The sequence below is a fragment of the Colius striatus genome, chromosome 9, assembly GCF_028858725.1.
Source record: "Colius striatus isolate bColStr4 chromosome 9, bColStr4.1.hap1, whole genome shotgun sequence".
NCBI classification, from domain to species: Eukaryota; Metazoa; Chordata; class Aves; order Coliiformes; family Coliidae; genus Colius; species Colius striatus.
In genome coordinates, this window is record NC_084767.1 from 19,133,239 (window position 1) to 19,153,110 (window position 19,872).

Consider the following 19,872-nt stretch of genomic DNA (forward strand, 5'->3'; position numbering starts at 1 on the left):
CTGGCAACGGATATACTAAGATTAAAATTGTATACATTGATCAGAGACTGAAGGCACTGCAAATCCTACTGGATATAAAGTAACCATATGCTAAATTTTATTGGTAGCATATTTGGAAACAAAATATCTTTTAACCACAGTCTCAAACTATGAAACTGTGATCCAGCCTTGGATTTTATTGTGTAATTAAGAAACAATCAGAATCAGAATATGTTTTGGGCCACTTGGCCTAGCCATGTTTGAACCATGAAGATCTACTGTGTTTTACCTGAGAATTCCCACATGGAGAAAGGTTTAATGAGGACTAAATACTTCAGTGTGTGCGTATATAAGGGTTAGATGCGGTGTCTTTATTTCTGCACCTTCTGTTTAGTGTTGTGGAGCATATCTAGGAAAAACAGCAAATGACAGCTTGCCTCCTTAATGCTGTAAAAGTTAGCAGATGCCTGAAAGATGAATGACAGATGCTTTCAGTATACCTTTCAGCGAGCTATGAGACATCATCAACAAGGGTTCATTTTTTTTTGGTACTTGATGCTGTTAAAATACAAAAAAAGATTAAAAGGTGTTTGTCATTTGGGGAGGACTGAGGTAGAATCACTAGTGCGGTTCCGCTGAATTGCTAGGGCACACACGGACAATACCCTAACTGCAAAAAAGTTATTCAGGAGGTGTTTTGTTTCTTCTCTAAAGAACCCGTGTGTTTCCAGAAATTGTGACTTTCATTTTTTTTCTGTATCTCATATATTTCCTTCAAGGAATCTAATCAAGTGATTACATCACCGAGGAAAGAAAAAAAAGGGCTTTCTAGTTGCGCTGAACCCCACAAACGCCTTCTTAACGCCTCAAACCCAAAAGGAACCAACACGCAGACCCGTGCAGCCCCGCGAAGGCCTGACTTGGCGGCGCTTTCCGGCTTTCCTCCCAGCTGCTCCCAGACCAACGCCTGACGGCCAAGGGCACGGGGCGGGAGCGGCCTGCTGCGGCGGCCCTGGCCACCGCTAACCCCGCCCCTCGCGCTTCCCGCGCCCGCGCAATGACGAGCGGCGGCAGTCTCGCGAGAGCTCTCCCCGCTCGCCTCCCCTCAGCGCTCCGCTCGGCCGCGGCCCGACGGGATCTTTCGAGAAGTCCCCCCGCCCCGAGGAGGCAGCGCCCGCCGCCGCCGCGCATTTAAACGGGCCGAGCCGCTGCTTTGCAGGCGCTGCAGTCCCTTCTCTCCGTTGTAGCTATGTCGGTGGTGGGCATCGATTTGGGTTTCCAGAGCTGTTATGTGGCCGTGGCCCGCGCCGGCGGCATCGAGACCATCGCTAATGAGTACAGCGACCGCAGCACGCCGTGAGTGGGTCGGGTCGGGCCGCGCCGTGCCGGCCGCGCCGCCTTCCCGCCGCCGCCGGGCTGGGCAGCAGCGCTGGGCCGGCGGCCCCGCGATGAGCGGAAGGCACCCGTCGGGTTCGGGCCTCTCCCAGTGTGGCGGTGCCATGGTGGTCAGGGAGCCGAGCCGGGGTTGGGGTTGCTCAGGCCTTCCCGCCGCGGCGGGTTGAGGGAAGGGGACTTGCTGAGAAGGGCTTGAACAGGTACCATACGACGGCCGCGGAGAGATGTTCCCGGTGACCCCTCCCGCGTCCTTTATGTTTTGTGTACAGTATGACCACTTTGCTCTCCCTGAGCATGAGGCTGTGGTGTTAGGACTAAAAGGGTAGGATCTGTGAATATAAGAAGAAGCAACCGTATTTTTGGGTTCTTTAACTTAATTTCCTATAAACGTATGTGCCGTGTTTTGACGCAGCTGCTGGCATAGTTGTTTGTCTTCCTGCAGTTCAAGTCCAGTTTCCCTCAGTGCAGACAGATCACGGAGGTGAGCGCTGAGCTTGGCTCTCTGTGAGCTCCTTGGCTTGCCATGAGTGCAAAGCTGCTTAGCAGCCTTCTCTTCATTGGCAGTATTTCTTTGTTCAGCAAGTGTTCTTAAGAACTTTGCACTTGTTTTGAGTCCTTTAATTGAATCTTACTCACCTGAAACTGCCCACCAGATGGACAAGTTACTGGGATGGGGAAGTGGCATGTGAACAGATAATATAGTATCAGGCATCCCCTTTCCTGGGAAGGGGACTGACAACGCAATTTGCTAGTCAACTTCACCTTGAATCACGTTACACTGTAGGACGTGTATAGTACATTCTAACTCGGTTTATAGAAATAGCTCTCCTAACACATTTCTCAAGAAGAGTGTATGCCACCTGCTTTTAAAAAAAAATCTGAGAAGGAAAGGAAGAACCGTGACAGAACTCTTCTAAGAGTGAATTGCGAAATAAAGGTGGAAGAGTTGCTTCCATTGTATCGCACCTGGAGAGGAGCTGTTTGGAAAGCTATCTTAAAAGTGTTCCTGCAGCTTACTATATATTGTAGCACAGCTTTTATTTTAAACATATAGTAAACTAAATAGCTGTCATAGTGAGACAATTCTGTTGTCTTACTTTTAGCTTGGGTTTCTTTGGATCCCTCGCAGGTATTTTAAAAAGTCTAGAGGTGTAAAATGATCTTGCTTCTCAATAGACAGTACCTCAGCTCTGTTTGCCTGTTAGTGTCTGTAAGGAATGAAAAAATGGAGGAGTAAACTTTTAATTGGATACATGTGCTTGTGCTTACAGTAACAACTAGTCTCTTAAGTATTTTCAATAGCATGGCAGTTCAAAGTTAGATGTAGAGGGAAAAAATTGAATCTAAAGAATTTCAAAGCAGTCTTCTATTAGATCTAGGTATCTAACCCTCATGGAGTTGAATTGCTGTTGATATGTATTTGAGATATGAGCACAAATTTCACGCATTGAAGATGAGCTATGTAAAATATGTGACACAATGCATATTTCAGGAAATAATTCTGTTCTGAAAAGCTGAAGTGAAATTGGGGAAAAATGTAATACTGGACTTTTTAACAAGACTTAATCTTCAGCTGCTGTTCTGAGGGAAGACAGAAAACTGTCCTGTAAGGAAACAGAGCTATTAAAAGAAAGTATTAATGATTTTTAAGTGACTGTCTTAGAAATAGAAATCCTGAACCAAAAAGTCAGTGCTTACTGTTATAGTGAGCTCTGGGGGCAGTTGTGCCAGTTATTGTGACAAGTTTCCTCAGGAAACTGTTCATGGTCAGGGTTAAACAGTTATTTTGTTTTCTGGGATGACATCTACATTTTGGGAGTGATTAGCAGATGTGTTATTCTAATAATTTCTAGCAGTAATATATTGTATGTAGTTCAGTGGCACAGATTACATTCTTACTGAATCTACTTTCAGTTCTGTACTTGGATTCCTCCTCAATCCTCTAAGCTTTGATCTTGTGTATCCCAAAGCAGTGTAAAACACATTTGGCTTTGAATATGGTATTCTTAAAATGGAGGCGTGGTAGAGAAAACTAATAACAAATGAGAAGAGAAAAAATTAAGGGTAATTTTGTTACCTCCATAAGGATGAAGAGATTTGGGTTAAGTGAAATACTTGTAACTGATTTTAGGAAGCTGGAGCTGATTTCCAGTGCAGAGGAAGTGTTCTGTCAGGGGACAGGGGATGTCTGTCAGGGAAGTGAAAGGGAGTTGGGAGGGTAAGGGTGAAGCAGTCCCTGCAGGTGTGCTAAGGAGGCTCAGAGCTCTGCTTAAGTTGCTTCATTAGACTTCTGATGATCTTCACTGTGATTGCATGTTTCCATTTAAAATGCTATGGTTATTCAACTTACAGTGAAACTCTGTAATAGTATAATTTGTATTTAATGCATTCATCCTGGTTCCTGTGGTGAGCCGATTTGGGTAATGAGACTGGCTGGAAATCCCTTCCCCTTCCCCATTGAGCTTACCCCTAGGCTGGGTCCCTGTGTGGCTCCTGAGACTCCACTGGGTTCTGTGGTTAGCTTGTGAGAGGGGCTGGGGTGACCAAGCAGAACCATCCCCTCTGCTGCAGCGTGTTGGGGAAGCTTGCCTGGTTATGAAATCAAGCAGAGTGCAAGCATCTTTGAGAAGAATGTATGTGCTTCAGGGTTTCTTCCCAGTGTATGATATGGACACCTGTATCTTTGACTGATGTATCTTTCTCTTGAGACAGACTCATACCTTGAGGCTTTAGTCTGACAGATTTAAAGGATTCTATGTCTAAATTGGTGCATTTGTGAGGATTGGTGAGTGATGGCTTGCAAATTTAGCAGTGAGGTAGATGGTTGTTCTGTGTTTGGTTGTTTTTTCAGGAGGAAAGAAGTAATTCATGTTCATGTCTTATTTTGTTTCTGGAAACCACAGTAAATTAATAACTAGCTTCCTGCTCAGGGGTCATTAGACTTTTAGCTGAACACTCTGCAGCTCCTCTTCCCTTAGTGTGGGCCTTAAGGTCTGCACAGCATAGAACTTCCTTGATGCTTGTTAACTAATCCCTTCAATAGTTGTTTCAAATAACAATAAGAAATGGTAGTCTTGTTGCAACATGTGCTTTAGAGTGGACCCTATTTTCTTTATTAAGTTACCAATACTTTGGAAGAAGCTATAAAAACAACACAATCATATCACCGTAGTCTTCAATTCTAGTTTTGACAGCTTCTGTTTGGAAGACTCGTTCCAAACCTCAGGCTGAGCTGGAAGTTTTCTTGTGGCGGCCATATGGCATAACCCTTTTGTAAAGCAGATTGTAAAATTGCATGAAGAGCAACTGAAATATACTATTAGTATCTTGTGTGAACAGTAAAGATCTGCTTAATTATTAGCAACTTTTTTTTTCTCCCAGTAAGTTTACCTCAATGGTATGAGGAACTTTGATTAGAGGGCTGGATTTAATTTTGTTAGAACTTCTACAGTTTGTTAACTATGAAATCAAGAGGCTTAATAGGACTAGAAATTTCTTAAAAAAAAAAAAGGAAATATTTTTAAATTCTGTCTTTCATAACAACAAAGTGGCACAAAGTAGTTTGGAATAAAGTGCAGTTTTTTTTCTTTCTGTAATCTACATTATTTTCCTGAGTATAGGTGACACTCATAAAAAACAATTTTCTCTGCAGAATTTTCTTCCTGCTTCTGAAAGGATTGCTTTAAAACTAAAATGCTTGGTTACCTTTGGTATAGGTGTGTGGGAATGATTTTTCTTTATCTGTTTTACCCCATGTAAAGCTTTTGGACAGTTGAATTTTTCCTGCATTATTAGCAAACAACTTATTTTTGAATGACTTAGATATCTGGATAATTGAGATAAGGGGTGCCTTCCTAACTGTTACTTGAGTGGAAAACTTGCAGTAGTGTAAGTTTGGCTTTAGTGTTGTTCTGCAGTGAGGAGCATTGCTGTTTTAACCAAAGCTAGAGTGTCTCTTCCTAGAATTCAGAGAATATTCCATGCATGTGTTTCAGGGAGTTACCAACTTTGTCAATGGACCAAATACTGTTTAAAATATCTGTAGTCTAATTAATATTATCAACATTTTTTTAACAAAAGTAAATTATGCAGTTCTACTAATCACTAACTGGAAATCTTTTTTCTCATCCTAGATCATGTATATCCTTTGGACCCAAGAATCGCTCAATTGGTGCTGCAGCTAAAAGCCAGGTGAGCATATAGTTTGGGTAAAATGACTTTGGTATCAAATATGGGTTTTTTTATCACCAAAGATAACAAATGTCTCTGAGCTGGTGTCTTAGTGTCTCCATAACTGTAGTGAACAGCTGTGTTTCATTCAGCTGTTCAGCACGTAACTCTGCTTTGTCATCTCAGATAGAAATCTCAGATTTGATCTTTGCAGATAATGAAGTGTACAAAAAAGCAAATCTTTACCTCTTAAGAAATTCTGAGAAATACTATTTTTTTTTAAGGTTGCAAATGTAAATTCTAAAACTAACTGGTAGTGTTCTGCCTTAGCTTGTTCCAATTTGTGTACGTTATGGTATCTTTTCTGACTACATTCTATAGAACTCCATGAAGTGCTTGGTTTTGGCAGAAAGGGGACATACTTGAGTGTAAATACAGATAGCTTGACTCTAGTTGAATTACAACTTAAATATTAGACATGCTTGCTTGTATTTTGAGTTTCAGTTAATGTAGGTAGTTAAACGTGATTTAAGGGCTGAGAAGTAGTTAAGCTGATTTGTCTTGCTTGTGACATTTGGGTCCTGCTATATTGTATCTTGTGTTGCTGTGAAACCTCTATAAAACATGATTTTTTTTGAAGCCCTCTACAGGAAGTGACTATTCAAACACTTGGTTTTTCTTAGCCTAAAATACCTAGAGATGTGTGAAGATTCATTATCTAGAATACAAAAATGACTGGACACAACCATGTTATTCAAGAACAGAAGAACTGTACTAGAACTAAATAAAGATGTTTTTTCTGGAATTGAGTGTCTGCTTAGCTTAAAGAAATTCATTGATACAGAGATCCAGTAGAGATGAGGTATGTCCTGCAGAAACTGAACTTACAGAAAATCACAACCAGGTTACTTAGGAAATAGACACTTAACTGAAATGGATTCCCAGGGAAATGTTACATGATACAGTGCTCGTTTGCTTGGTCAGTTGCAGTGGTTATTTTGGTATATGTCTTCTCTAATGTAAATAAAAGAATTCAGTAAGTTTACTTACACTACATGAAAACAAGGTATGATGATTTTTCACTTTTCCGTTTGCCCTGATCTCTGCTATTAATAAAAGACAATCTACCTTTTGTCTATTAAGTTGACAGCATCTCCTTGGGACCCTCCTGAGTTTTTAAAACTTCATGTCTGGGTCCTTGAGCTTCTTTGTGAGAATATTTGTTACATGCATGTGATGAACCTGAACTGGAATTACAGCAAAATGCTTGCTGTGTTTGAGATTACTGGCTACCATGCTATAGAAAGGTAGGGTAATAGGAAACAGTTAAATGGGAAAGACGTTCTGCTAACATTTTAAAAGACATTTTTAAAGAGTGTCCTATGCATACACTATGAAAGTGGAGTGCTATTTTAATCAGCTTTTGATAGAATCTTGACTCAGTTTTCTAGCATATGCTTTATTTTAACTTTGCGTCTCAAATTCCTGTGGATTACCTGAGCAATCAGAGGGAAGTTGCCTTCTAGCAACTGCTGTGATGCTATTAAGGTACAAATGACAAAAATATTCTGGCAAGAAAAGCATGAGAACAAAACTCTATATTCTGTTTGAAATTCAAATGTTCCCCTGACATGTTGTATTAAAGATCTCTTTTTCTCTAGGTTATTTCAAATGCAAAGAATACAGTACAAAGTTTTAAAAGATTTCATGGTCGTGCATTCTCAGATCCCTTTGTTCAAGCTGAGAAAGCAAGCCTTGCGTATGAACTTGTCCAGCTGCCAACAGGCTCAACTGGCATCAAGGTAAGTCTGGCATATTTGAAAAAGCTGGAAGAGGAATCTGATAAAGCTTCCTTTTATCTTTTTATTTTGAATCTGCTTGCTGTAGGTTTTATTCTTTTGTGAATGGGAGGTCTTAAATAGGGAGTAGAGTCTGATAATGCTGGTGGTCTCTCGAGGTGTTAGGTAAGACTGATTTTAGTTATAGAGTTTCTCTGCCTTGCAGAGGTTGTCTAGAGCTGCATTACTTCTTAGGTTTGCTTTTAGTAAAGACTGTCTTTCGTGTGTTCCTTGTGTTTGTAGTGCATGGTTTTTACTGTAGTGTAACGTGTGTATATGATTTTTTTTTTATTATTTGAAGGCCATGTATATGGAAGAAGAAAGAAACTTTACTATTGAACAGGTGACAGGAATGCTTCTTACCAAATTAAAAGAGACTGCCGAGAATGCACTTAAGAAGCCTGTAGTTGACTGTGTTGTTTCTGTAAGTATGTCATAGTAAATAAAGCTCTCATACTTGGTTGGTGTCAAATGATTGCAGCATTAAACTGACCACTAAAAGTGAATATTGAGGTATTTGTCTTTTCAGTTTAAAACTGGATCTTACTACTCTCATCTTTTCAAAACTAGTCTTCCATTAGTGGTAAAATGTTTTAGATAGATGCTAATTAGCAGCAGAAGTAATATTTGATACATGTTTCTGGTTCTTTGCACCTATAATGGCTCATGAGAAGGAAGATTGATAGGTGAGAACTTTGTTTTCATGTAATGCTTGCTTTGTTTTTTTTCTGTATTGCAACTGAAGCAAACACTGAATTTGAAGGATACTTCAGCTGTGCTCTGCTGACTCTGTACACACTTGTAGTAACTATTTGTTACAGATGTCTCTTCTAAACATTAATATTAGTTATCTGATCTTCTAGGTTCCTTGTTTCTACACAGATGCAGAAAGGAGGTCTGTGATGGATGCTACACAGATTGCTGGTCTCAACTGTCTGAGACTAATAAATGAAACAACTGCAGGTAATACCTTCCTTTCTCTCCCTTGCTTGATGTTGTAGTTCTATTAGATAAAAGGGCTTTTAATCTTACACTGATCTATGCCCTTGGGAGTTACTGATGATTTTGTAACTTAAAATAGATTAGATGATTAAGTTCTGGTCTTTGTTTTCATTGTTTTGCAGAGGTATAAAGATAATTCTTTAGTATTTGTTTTAATGCAGCTTCTAGGAGAGGCTAAGACTGCTTAATTGTTCTTCCATGTTCCGTTAGCATTGTTGGGTATGTTTAACAAGATGCCAGTTTCTGTAGCTTGAAAAGTAAGGTGAAATGCTATTGCAATTTACTGTTATACTGTTTATTTCTGAAGGAATTACAAAACTGAATGTCCTAACTATTCTCTTTGCCTCTTGTTTCCATGTAGTTGCCCTTGCATATGGAATCTATAAGCAAGACCTGCCTGCGTTGGAAGAGAAGCCACGGAACGTTGTTTTTGTGGATATGGGGCATTCTGCATATCAAGTTTCTGTTTGTGCATTCAACAAAGGAAAACTGAAAGTAAACAATCTGTTATGCATGCATTTTAATTAACACTAGGAATATTCATCGGTACATACAAGGCTTGTGACAGGCAAGCTTGCCTGTCTTTACATAAGCCTGTCCAGACAGCTCAATTCATATTCTTAAAATTGTACTTTGTCTGGAGTTAAAAGTAGGACAGGAAATTAGAGAGCTGCTGAGTGATATGTGGAGGCAGCAAACATGCCATAATCAGCAGACTTTGGCAAAGAATAAAAAAACCTGGAATAAGTGATATGTTCAGAACCTACCGTATCTTGCTGGATGCTGCTTTCAAAACCGACTCTAGTTGTGAGATGTAGCATTAAAACATAAATTCAGAATGGTGTGAAAAACACTTTCTAGCAGTCACTGTGCTCATGGGGAAGAGTAAAAGCATTCTCATTTACTTGGATCTGCAAGTGGAAGCTAAACAAGTTATGATGTAATTCTAAGTGTAAGTTGACAAAGCATTACTGTTTTTAAGCAAATACTGCCATTTCTTAGTTGGTTGTTTTAAGATTACAGTCTGGACTTTTGCAGTTCCAATAATTTTCTCTTCATCAGAAACTAAAATTTTAAAGGAAGGGGTAGTGAAGTTGAGAAGGTGAGAGTTCTGAAAACGTTAGTTTTGTTCTAGTTCTGTTTCCTTTTGTGAGTAGGTACAATCTGCTCTGTGTTCTCATATTTGTGTTTTAAACTTGGAAGCCATAGAATTATTGAAGGGATGCTTTTGAGTGTAGAACAACTGGACAGCAAGGCAGTTAAAACAGTGTAGGGATCAAAACTAGTCTGGAAAAGTACTGAGAATAATGTGACACTTTACTGATTTCTGTTCACAAAAAAAAGAAATTCATAATATGTTAAAAATAGCATCAGCTGAGGTGAATGGGCTATAGATAATCTTTGCAGATAATTCCCTCTGCAAAAAGAGCACCTATAATTCCCTCTGCAAAAAGAGGACCTAATTGCAAGAGTTAATAACACTTATTCTCCTGGTGTTTTATTTTTAGCTTAGTGTAAGCATATTCCACCCTTAAGAGGCATCAAATATTAAACTGGGATATGATTCAGACTGACAGTGGCTGAACAGTTTGGAAATGGATAGTGTTGCTAAGCCTTGCCTTGCCTTCCTAAATTTCTTTTAAAAGTTGTCACCTCATTACAGGAAGGCTAGGTGTCCAAGACTGCTTTTTAGCACTTGAGATAGCAGGTGTATGTTTTCTCTTGGAGCTTGTAGCTGCTCTATGTATGCACTGCAATTCCTGGGAGAGTGACATTCACAGAGAGGTCTGGTATTTGTGTAGCTGCTAGAATTTGTCAATGGTAATGATGGTTCTTTCTTTAACAGCATTTTTAACGTATCTAATATCAACTACAGAAGGTAGGGGATAATGATAATTTAGACTTGGTAGGCAGTATCTCTTCAAAGCTGTGTGACTTACTACAGTTGCAGTCAACATAAACTGACACGTTAGTGATGCAATTGATAGTTAGATTGTCCTGAAATATAAGAGAATAGATTAATTGTTGCCAGCAGCCTCTGTGAAATGTGCAAGATGAGATAGCTTTATTGTTTGGGATAGGTTAGACTTCTAGGTGAGGCTTATCAAAAAAAAAACCTCCTCACTGGTATTGGCAAGGGCAGAATAGAAATGAACTGTAGCAGGGTTTTTCTGTGCTGGTTGCACTAGTATAGTTTTTTTTCTCCATAGTAATGTTGTGTTACTTGTTTTGGTTTAAAGTTGAGCTGTCTTTGAAACAAGGAAATGCTTTAACATTAACTGCCAATTGGTTTCTCTGAAATAATGACAAATTGTGCTGTTACTGACGAGTTCAATTTTTTTTTTAAGGTTCTTGCTACATCATTTGACACAACACTTGGAGGCAGGAAGTTTGATGAGATGTTAGTTGAATACTTTTGCGAAGAATTCGGAAAGAAATATAAACTAGACATCAAGTCAAAGATTCGTGCGTTGTTGAGGCTGTACCAGGAATGTGAGAAACTGAAAAAACTGATGAGTGCTAATGCCTCTGATCTCCCGATGAACATAGAGTGCTTCATGAATGACATCGATGTTTCGGGAACAATGAACAGGTAATGCCTGTGCTTTTACAAAAGGAAGCTTTAGACTGCTCATCATTTGAGTTGTTTCTTCAGTCAAAGTATGGAGGGAGGTGGAAAATGGATGAAAATGTGCAGGGATGTGGCTCAAAATCATGATGTTGAGGCTGGTCAGTGGCCATGAGTTAGGACAGAACGCTGTGAATGTTGCAGGTATGTCTAGATTGCTACAACCGAGTTTGTCTGGGAGAGTAGACTAAAAACTAAGGTGGATAGAGCAAAGAGACAGAAAACCCACTATAAGTTAAAACGGCATTCTTTCATTTTTGGCATCCTGTTGTCTTTGCAATAGAAACTCATGATATGCTACAGCTTTATTTTTTACTTCTAACAGGAGCAAGTTTTTGGAGATGTGTGATGGACTCCTTTCAAGAGTAGAACCTCCCCTTCGCAGTGTGCTGGAGCAAGCCAGTAAGTGTATGCACATTCTGTTTTCTGCACACTAGAGACACCTGTATTGCAAGCTTCCTTGGGGATTTACCGAACTTGGACAGATGGGTTTAGTGCAGATAACCTTAGCACTTACAAGCTTTTAAAAACTTTTTCCTGGAGGCGAAGATCTGAAATTCTTATTCCTTATAAACTTGGAGAACAAGCTTAAAATAATGGTTGGTCTCCTAGAACTTTTAATTTATGATGTCAATGTATTCATGTAAACCAGAAACAGTCTGTAAAAACTAATGTCTGATTCCTTTCTAGAGTTAAAGAAGGAGGATATTTATGCAGTAGAGATAGTTGGTGGTACCACAAGAATCCCTGCTGTAAAAGAGAAGATCAGTAAATTTTTTGGCAAAGAAGTCAGTACAACTTTGAATGCAGATGAGGCTGTTGCACGAGGTTGTGCGCTGCAGGTAAAAAGTTTTTGCTGTTTGTTTTAGCTGAGTATTTTTATTGAATGAAATCCATAAATATTTGAGTCAGAGTCCATAGGTAATGTTGAGAGATGCTTGATCTGTATCATAGAATGGATTCAAATAAGCTTCAGGAAAATGATTGGAAGAATGAGAATGGCAGCTTTAAGCGATTTCTTTGTGCTATTTGTCTAAGCCATATCAGTAGGTTAGTGTAGCTTGTTGAAGTGAAACATGAATTCTTTGTCTACTGTGGCTGTGAGTCTGATAAAACTCATGAGGATATCTTTTCCTCCAGGCTCCTTTTGAGGGGAGCCTAGGCAAAACATGGGAAATCTGTTTTGCAGCAGTAATTGTTAACTTGTGATATGGATATTGCCTAATAACATGGGTGGAAATGAAAGATGAGATTCTTACTAGTGGAAATTTGTGTCCCAAGCTGGAATCAGTCACTGGTGAAATGGTTTAAGCAGTAGTAAATATTTTGTAATTACTAATGCCGTCACATCTTGAATGCACCTTAATTTTGGTCTGATCAATTCTCTTATGTGCTTACAGCTCTGTTCCATCAGTGGTACAAATGAGCTATTGGAATCTGCTTAAAGAATTTTGTGTTACGGTGTGCAAAAAGCCTGGTACTGTGTCACTCTGAGGAGTAACTTTAATGTCTTCTGATTTCTTATCTTGACACTAAAAACAATTCAGTAGCCTAACTGTAGCAAGTGAACAACATGATGACTCTCAACTCAAACTGGTGTATCTTTGTTTTGAGAGTGAACAGATTTGACAGCTTTTCTGCTAAGGAAGGGTAATATGAACTTCCAATGCTGCTTATGGTGGTCCTAAGTCCATCCATATTAGCCTCCCTTAACCTAGAGTAAATCTACATATTAAGGAGCATAAATAGCTACTTGCTGACTTAAATTACTGTTCACTGGAAGTTTGAATGTTTGTAATATGGCTCTTGTGCTCTTTCAGTGTGCTATTTTATCCCCGGCCTTCAAAGTGAGAGAATTTTCTATCACAGACTTGATACCATATCCTATTTCTTTACGATGGAATTCACCAGCAGAGGAAGGGTTAAGGTAAAAGTTTTTCTATCCTCCATGGTTAGATACAGTTTCATTAAGTGATGACAACTAGAGTAACACTTTTAGAACATTGTCCATTTAACAAATCAAATTTTAATACCTTTTTCTGAAGTTAAGGACAGTAGAATCCAAAACCAAGGATGGGGGGCAGTTTAATACTTCTGCGTGGCTGTTGGTCTTACTTTAATCCAAAAGGTTATGAGGCTCTTGTCACCTCTTAAAGAAGTTTTTCCTTAAGATACTCATATCTAGAACAGTTTTGTTAATGTTACCAGATCCATTATCCCACATACTGAACAAATGCTCTGTTTTTTCTTGCAGTGATTGTGAGGTGTTCCCCAAGAACCACGCAGCTCCATTTTCTAAGGTCCTCACGTTCTACAGGAAGGAACCTTTTACTCTTGAGGCGTACTACAGTTCTCCCAAGGAGTTGCCTTATCCAGATCCTGCTATAGGTTAAGACCATTCTATACCTTTTAAGCTTTATTAATAATCTTGTATATGTTTTAGGAGTTCTTTCTGTCTAATTATATAGCCTGGAAAGAGCAACCTACCACAGATGCTGTAAGGACAGGTTTCTATAATTATGGATCCATAGTAAAATGAGTGGAGTACTATGAAGTTTATGGATACATAGACTAAATAAAGAGCATCCTGATGTTGGAGCAAACCTGAAAAGGACATACTCAGATTTGTGCAGTCTTTTACTTTGGTACAAGTAACAACCAGCTTTTACAGCATAAGGTAGACAGTTTCTTATATAACGTGTGCTAGCATTGCTGAGTAGAAGAAACTGAATTGTTTGACTTGAACAGGATTTTATATTCTCTGAGGGCATCACAGTGATCTGGTGGCAGCAACAGTCGAGTTTTGCTTTACATTCACTGATTAAGTTAATCAGATGCTATGTTTTTTTCCTCTTGGCTTGTTTAGCTCACTTCTTGGTTCAGAAGGTCACTCCTCAAACAGATGGATCCAGTTCAAAAGTTAAGGTCAAAGTCAGAGTAAATATCCATGGTATCTTCAGTGTTTCAAGTGCATCTTTAGTGGAGGTTCATAAATCTGATGAGAATGAAGAGCCTATGGAAACAGATCAGCATTCAAAAGAGGAAGAGGTAATAGACTTCATTGCTCTTAGCTGCTTGGAAAACTGCTTTTGTGATGCAGCATAATTGGCCAGGTTCTGAGGGGGCTCTGAGACTTGTGTAAGGATTTAAATAGACATGACCAATAGCTAAAATAAGATGTGATTAAGTACAAACTGAAGGGTGTTACACCAGTGGTGAGTCTCTTGAAACTAGGACTGAGAGGTATACATCAGGTTCTTAGTCATGCTAGCAGTGAGCCGTTACTTGCCTAAGCGAAGACTAGGAGCTTTTAATTTATGGTTTGAGAATACAGTTTTATTTCCTCTTTTGTCTGAATAGCATTAGATGTAACTGATCAGCCTAAGAACTGAAGCAGTGATATTCATATGCGTGGTTTAATATGCTACATTATGTGTCTATGAATTTCAGAAGATGCAGGTAGACCAGGAAGAGCAACAAAAGGCTGAAGAACAACAGCAAGCCCAGCCTGAAAGTAAGACAGAGTCTGAGGAAATGGAGGTAACATGAATATCTGAGAAACTTCTCTTTTCTTGAAGGATACTGCTGAAAGATTGATAGGCTCACATATTACATATTCTTATCTGCTGCCTTTTTCATAACTCAGGAAGCTAAACTTTCATTTGAATATATTGGTGGTCTGTATTGTGATTAGAGCTTCAGAAGCACATAATTGACAGATAATGGAAGAACTGTCAAGTGACCTAGTACTGATAAAATGAGCTGTTCTCTTTATGGAAGAATGAATAGTTTTCAGTAACTTAAGTACTAGAAAAGTATTCTGCTATATGCGCTGTTGCCCCCATGAGTGGAGTCAGTATACCCAGAAAAGGTAGTTGCATTATCTCTGTGGCAGCTGAATTGTCAGAGTGATGATAATAGGTAGCTCTGATGTCAAGGTGCACTAACTCAATAACGTGTCTTCTATTCTAAGTCTTGAATATTCAGCTTGAACTGACTGGTGCTGTTTTTTTCTGAAAAAAATGTTTATTTTAATGCAGACTTCTCAGGCTGACTCAAAGGACAAGAAAGTAGATCAGCCACCTCAAGCGAAGAAGGCTAAAGTAAAGACTACTACAGTGGACCTTCCCATCGAGAATCAGTTGGTGTGGCAGATAGGGAAAGATATGCTGAACTTATTCATTGAGAATGAGGTAAACTTTATTTTGCTAAAAGTTTCTGTAGCTGATCTCCCAGAAATTTTGCTATTTAGTGAACATTGCTCATGTGCAAGACTGATCAAGGAAAGAGGAAAAGGAGAGGGAGGAAAGGCTTTTTATTTGATGTGAACCACAACATCTCATGAAGCCAAAATGCGTTATTCCTGTCCAATGAATACTTTAAATCTTACCGAGGAAGTGTTCTGCAGGAAAGGTGATTTCCAAAGTTGAAGTTACAAGGCACTTGATGGCTGCTACTGTCAGGGCAAAGATTCCTCAGCTGGAGCAAGGCTGATCTGTACTCTACTGGCTCTTCCACTAAAACAGAAATTAGCTTGTCTTCATGTGTATGTGTTTAGAACAATTCTGGAAACCACAATGTTTGAAAATCTTTAGTTGAAGTTGAGCCTTTGCTAGCATGGCATCCTGGCAATATATGTAAAATAACTACCTTTTTAGCCAACTAATTTGACAACTTTTTCACAGGGTAAAATGATAATGCAGGATAAGCTAGAGAAAGAAAGGAATGATGCTAAGAACGCGGTGGAAGAGTACGTGTATGATATGAGAGACAAACTCTGTGGCGTCTATGAGAAGTTTGTTAGTGAAGATGTAAGTATTTCTAGCTTGACTGTCTTTTAATGTATTTTGTTGGAATGAACAGTTGTATTTTACTAACAGTTGACCTGTACCAGATACTGTGTTTAGACTATGTTTTCAGACTTTAAATTTGAAAAAATATCTTTCTGGCTGTGAAGATAACCTTGGAAGTGTGGCCCAAGTACAAGCAGATGGTACCCAGTATATATTTTGTGTTCTTTTCCAAAACAGTTGCAGCAATTGAGATGATATCAGAGCATATCTGTTTCAGTCTGAAACAGATTAGGAGCACTTGCACAATTGTTTAGGGCAACCTATCCTGTTTTGGCACTCTATCAGTATTTAAGAATTAAAGATTAGAAAAAAAATCAACTCTGAGAAACAATAATAGGTGGGATTATTCTGACTAAATGGAAGTACCTGTATCTGATCAGGTTGCCAAAAAAAATTCACTAATTATTGATTGGCTTTCCCTGTTGTACTGAAGGAATGTGGTATGTAATTAATATAATTCTATGACTACACTAGTCAGAATGACTCCCAATGCCTTGATTGGATCTCCAGTGATTGTAATGGGTGCCTTGATGGCAAGGTGTTTGCAAAGCTCAGGTATCTACATCAGAGCTAAAATTAAATCAAGTCAAGTGAGATTCATGGTACCTTTGCTGAAGATGACTTTCACTCTGGTCTCAGATTTGCTCATACAGTGATGAAAATGTGAAGGGATGGGGCAAGGGGAAGGAAAGGAAATAGCAAGCTTTTATGTGACAGATCAAAACTGTGGGCTGGCTCTCCTTAGGCCTGGACTCCACCACAAAGCCATAATGAAGAACACTTTCTTATTTTAGTGAAAAGCAGGATAAAGAGTTTCAGACAGTTTTCTACATTCTAAAACTGTAACTCTTCCAGAAAGGTTCCAAGTATCACTTAATACCATGTAACAGCATTATCTCACCTACCTATTCTGTGTGGATTTCTTCAGGATCGCAATAGTTTCACGCTGAAGCTGGAAGATACAGAAAACTGGCTTTATGAAGATGGTGAAGATCAACCCAAACAAATTTACATTGACAAGTTGACGGAACTGAAGGTAAGTGGTTCTTAATTCCCACTGCAGTTTATAGAGTCTAGAGAATTTTGTTCTAAGAAGGAATTGTCTTTTAAGTCTACTGATTCAGTGATGAGTACTGGTAAGAACTGCTTAGTTTACTTGTTAAGTATATGAGGAGTAGATCTCCAGTAGACATGTAACAATCCAAGGTTGAGGAGATTCAGTCACCCCTGTAAGTGCAGGGAAGAGTAAAAGTTCTAAGGAGTTCAGAAGTGGTGATGATCCTGCAAGATGTGACAGGATACATATTGTGGTGCTACGTGGGTTGTGATATATGTTGTACTTTGTTTCAGACTCTTGGTCAACCTATTCAGGCCCGATTTCAAGAATCAGAGGAAAGACCGAAAGCATTTGAGGATCTGGGGAAGCAAATCCAGCAGTACATGAAGATTGTTCATGCATTCAAAGCAAAGGTATTGCCATACTTCTGGCAATTATAAGAAAGTGGTACAAATCTTTTTTGAGTTTTTGGGTAAGCTCCTTTAAACAGAAATCTGCTGCAGTCTCCTGGCTTTTTGTGTTCTTTAGTGTCTTTTCAGAAATGGTGTTCACCTGAAAATTTTACTTTTCTGGTTTACTCTGGTGTTTTATTTCCCCATGGAAGAAAAATACCAGTAGCAGAGGAGCTTCAGTTTTCTGGTTCCAGAGCTGTGGGTGATCAGCTTCATTGCTCTGCAGACTAGTAAAACCATTAAGCCAGAAGGCTGTCCCAGTATTCTGAAGCCGAAAGGTTGAAGAATAAGAATGCAGTTTAGGTTTTCAGAAATAGTATACTACTCATTTGTCTGTTTCAGGATGAACAGTATGACCATTTAGATGAAGCAGATGTAGCAAAAGTGGAGAAGAGCGCAAATGAAGCTATGGAGTGGATGAACAATAAACTTAATCTCCAAAACAAGAGAAGTCTTACTTTGGACCCAGTTATAAAAGCAAAAGACATACAAGCAAAAACTAAAGTAGGTCTTTCCATGTAATTTACTGTATTTCCATGAATCTTTGTTTCTTTGTCTGTTTTTCTGTGCTCAGAGGAAGGTGCTAAAGTGAAAAGTCTGTCCTAGAAGGATAGTGGTTGGGTATTAATCCGTTAAAATTTCATGGGGAAACATCAGGTGTCAGCTCTACTAATCCGTTTAAGGGTGTCGAAGTTAATTTGGGAATAACTAAAGGTAATGACTAAAGTTGGTGGCCATACACTTTCTAACAAGGTTTTATTTCTTTGTTTTTTAGGAGTTGACAAGTCTTTGTAACCCTATAGTCACAAAACCAAAACCCAAAGTGGAACTCCCGAAGGAGGAGCAGAAGCCAGCAGAACCGAATGGACCAGTAGAAGGGCAGGGAGACACCACCGGCGGGACCCAGGCCCCTGAACAGGGCACTGCACCTGCTGCCCCCACAGCCACGGAGAAGAAGCTTCCAGAAATGGACATTGACTGAATTTCAGCACTTGTTTATATTACTGCAAACTACAATAAAGCTTTAAGTTGTCAACTTTGTATATTCTGAATACAAACTGAAGCAAATGATTGCCACAGCACTCTTAGGAATTTTTTGCGAGGTTTGGTCGGTACATCGAGTCAGAACGCTCTAGGTAGCTAACTACTCCAATATGCAGTATTTCTTGCCATTCTGATTGCAATTAGAAGTTTGGGTATTCTCTACTAGATCTACAGAAACAGCCATAAGCTGCTTCTTCAGTTTTAGTGGCCACGATGAATCAATCTCCCTTTGAAGTAGGGGGACAGCAGCCTCTGAAGTCTGACTGTGCCCACTGCTGTTTGTTCACTTGTGGCTTACAGCAGCATGTTACAAAGTGCCCATTAATACTGGGATTGCAAGAAGATAATGGAGTAGAAGGGCTGCTCCTGCTGGAGCCTGAAGCAAAGCCTTTCACTTGCTCATCTTAACCTGACCCTTGTTTTAGTGTGAATGCACTAATCTAGATTTTTTTTTTTCTTAATTTGTGCTTGAACAGTTCCTAGTTAACCAGGCCCAGCTTTACAAACTGTGGCTGTATCAGTACACTTATCCCTTCCCTGGTGCACTTGCCTCATGGATGACTTGGATTCATTTATCTGATGTATAGAGTAGTGACTGTGCACTCCAGCCCATCAGACTCTGAATGTGCTCTTAGACAGGGCCATGTATTCTTGGCAGAGTCCCCAGCTAATTAGACCATGTAAACTTTTTGTTTCTAGTTAAATTAGCTGCTTGTAGAAAGAATGAATATTTGTGACACACTGGTCATCACTTCTGACTGGCTCCTTAACTGTTTCTGAAGGGGATATGCCAGCTTCCATGAGGCCTTCATTGGGAAGGGTGGGGGTTTGGTTTTGTTGTGGTTGTGGGCTTTTTATTTTGGTTGTGTGGGTTAATTTTTTTCCTCCAGGAAAGGATAGACCCGATGAACTTACCATTTTTTTTTCTAAAGCTTTATGCAATGATTTGCTTCTCTTACTGTCATTCAATGTGCAAACATTAAGTTGTATGTGTTTAAAAGCCCAAGCTGAAACCCTCCATTCAGCTCTTGAAAGAAATAAATGCACTGGATTCTACTGCACCTTCTGCTGTTGATTGCAAGGGAGAGAAAGTGGGTGAGATGTTACGGGCTGTGTCCCATGTTACCAACCATGCGTGGCAGCAAGGATGTCATGCTTTTCTGACCCGGAAGGGTGAAGTTGTTTTACAGGTGTCAATTCAAACCTACTTGAACGAACTACATGTAATAAAGAGGGGGGGGGGGGGGGGGCGCGCAGTACCTGCTCAGGTTACGTGTCAGGGAAAGGTATGAGGGGGGTTGGGGGCAGCATGGCGGCGCTGTCAGCGCCTCTCCCCGGCGGGGGCAGCTTCTGGGGGTGCATGAGACAGGGCCGGGCCGCGGCCCCAGGCCCTAGTCCGGCGCTGCCGTCCCTCCCGGCCGCCAGGGGCGCTGCGGCGGCGGGGCCGGGCGCC

The 19,872-nt window shown here is 39.8% G+C and overlaps 1 protein-coding gene across 1 annotated transcript; it reads left to right on the forward strand.

Annotated features, from left to right (window-relative positions):
• The first annotated feature begins 1,083 nt into the window (after positions 1 to 1,083).
• On the forward strand, positions 1,084 to 19,480 carry HSPA4 (heat shock protein family A (Hsp70) member 4). The gene is made up of 19 exons (XM_062002073.1): positions 1,084 to 1,335; positions 5,508 to 5,565; positions 7,206 to 7,346; positions 7,684 to 7,806; positions 8,246 to 8,345; positions 8,746 to 8,879; positions 10,733 to 10,977; positions 11,339 to 11,415; positions 11,704 to 11,855; positions 12,834 to 12,940; positions 13,268 to 13,401; positions 13,880 to 14,061; positions 14,464 to 14,553; positions 15,054 to 15,206; positions 15,699 to 15,824; positions 16,795 to 16,902; positions 17,217 to 17,336; positions 17,718 to 17,879; positions 18,151 to 19,480. Exons 1-19 carry the CDS (start codon positions 1,229 to 1,231, stop codon positions 18,355 to 18,357), a joined length of 2,526 nt encoding a protein of 841 aa, XP_061858057.1. The 5' UTR covers positions 1,084 to 1,228; the 3' UTR covers positions 18,358 to 19,480.
• Positions 19,481 to 19,872: the final 392 nt, after the last annotated feature.

Coding starts and splice junctions, on each gene's coding strand:
- HSPA4 (XM_062002073.1), top strand. CDS start 1,229: ATGTCGGTGGTGGGCATCGATTTGGGTTTCCAGAGCTGTTATGTGGCC. Junction 11,416..11,703: donor CAGTGTGCTGGAGCAAGCCA/GTAAGTGTATGC, acceptor ATTCCTTTCTAG/AGTTAAAGAAGGAGGATATT. Junction 13,402..13,879: donor TTATCCAGATCCTGCTATAG/GTTAAGACCATT, acceptor TGGCTTGTTTAG/CTCACTTCTTGGTTCAGAAG.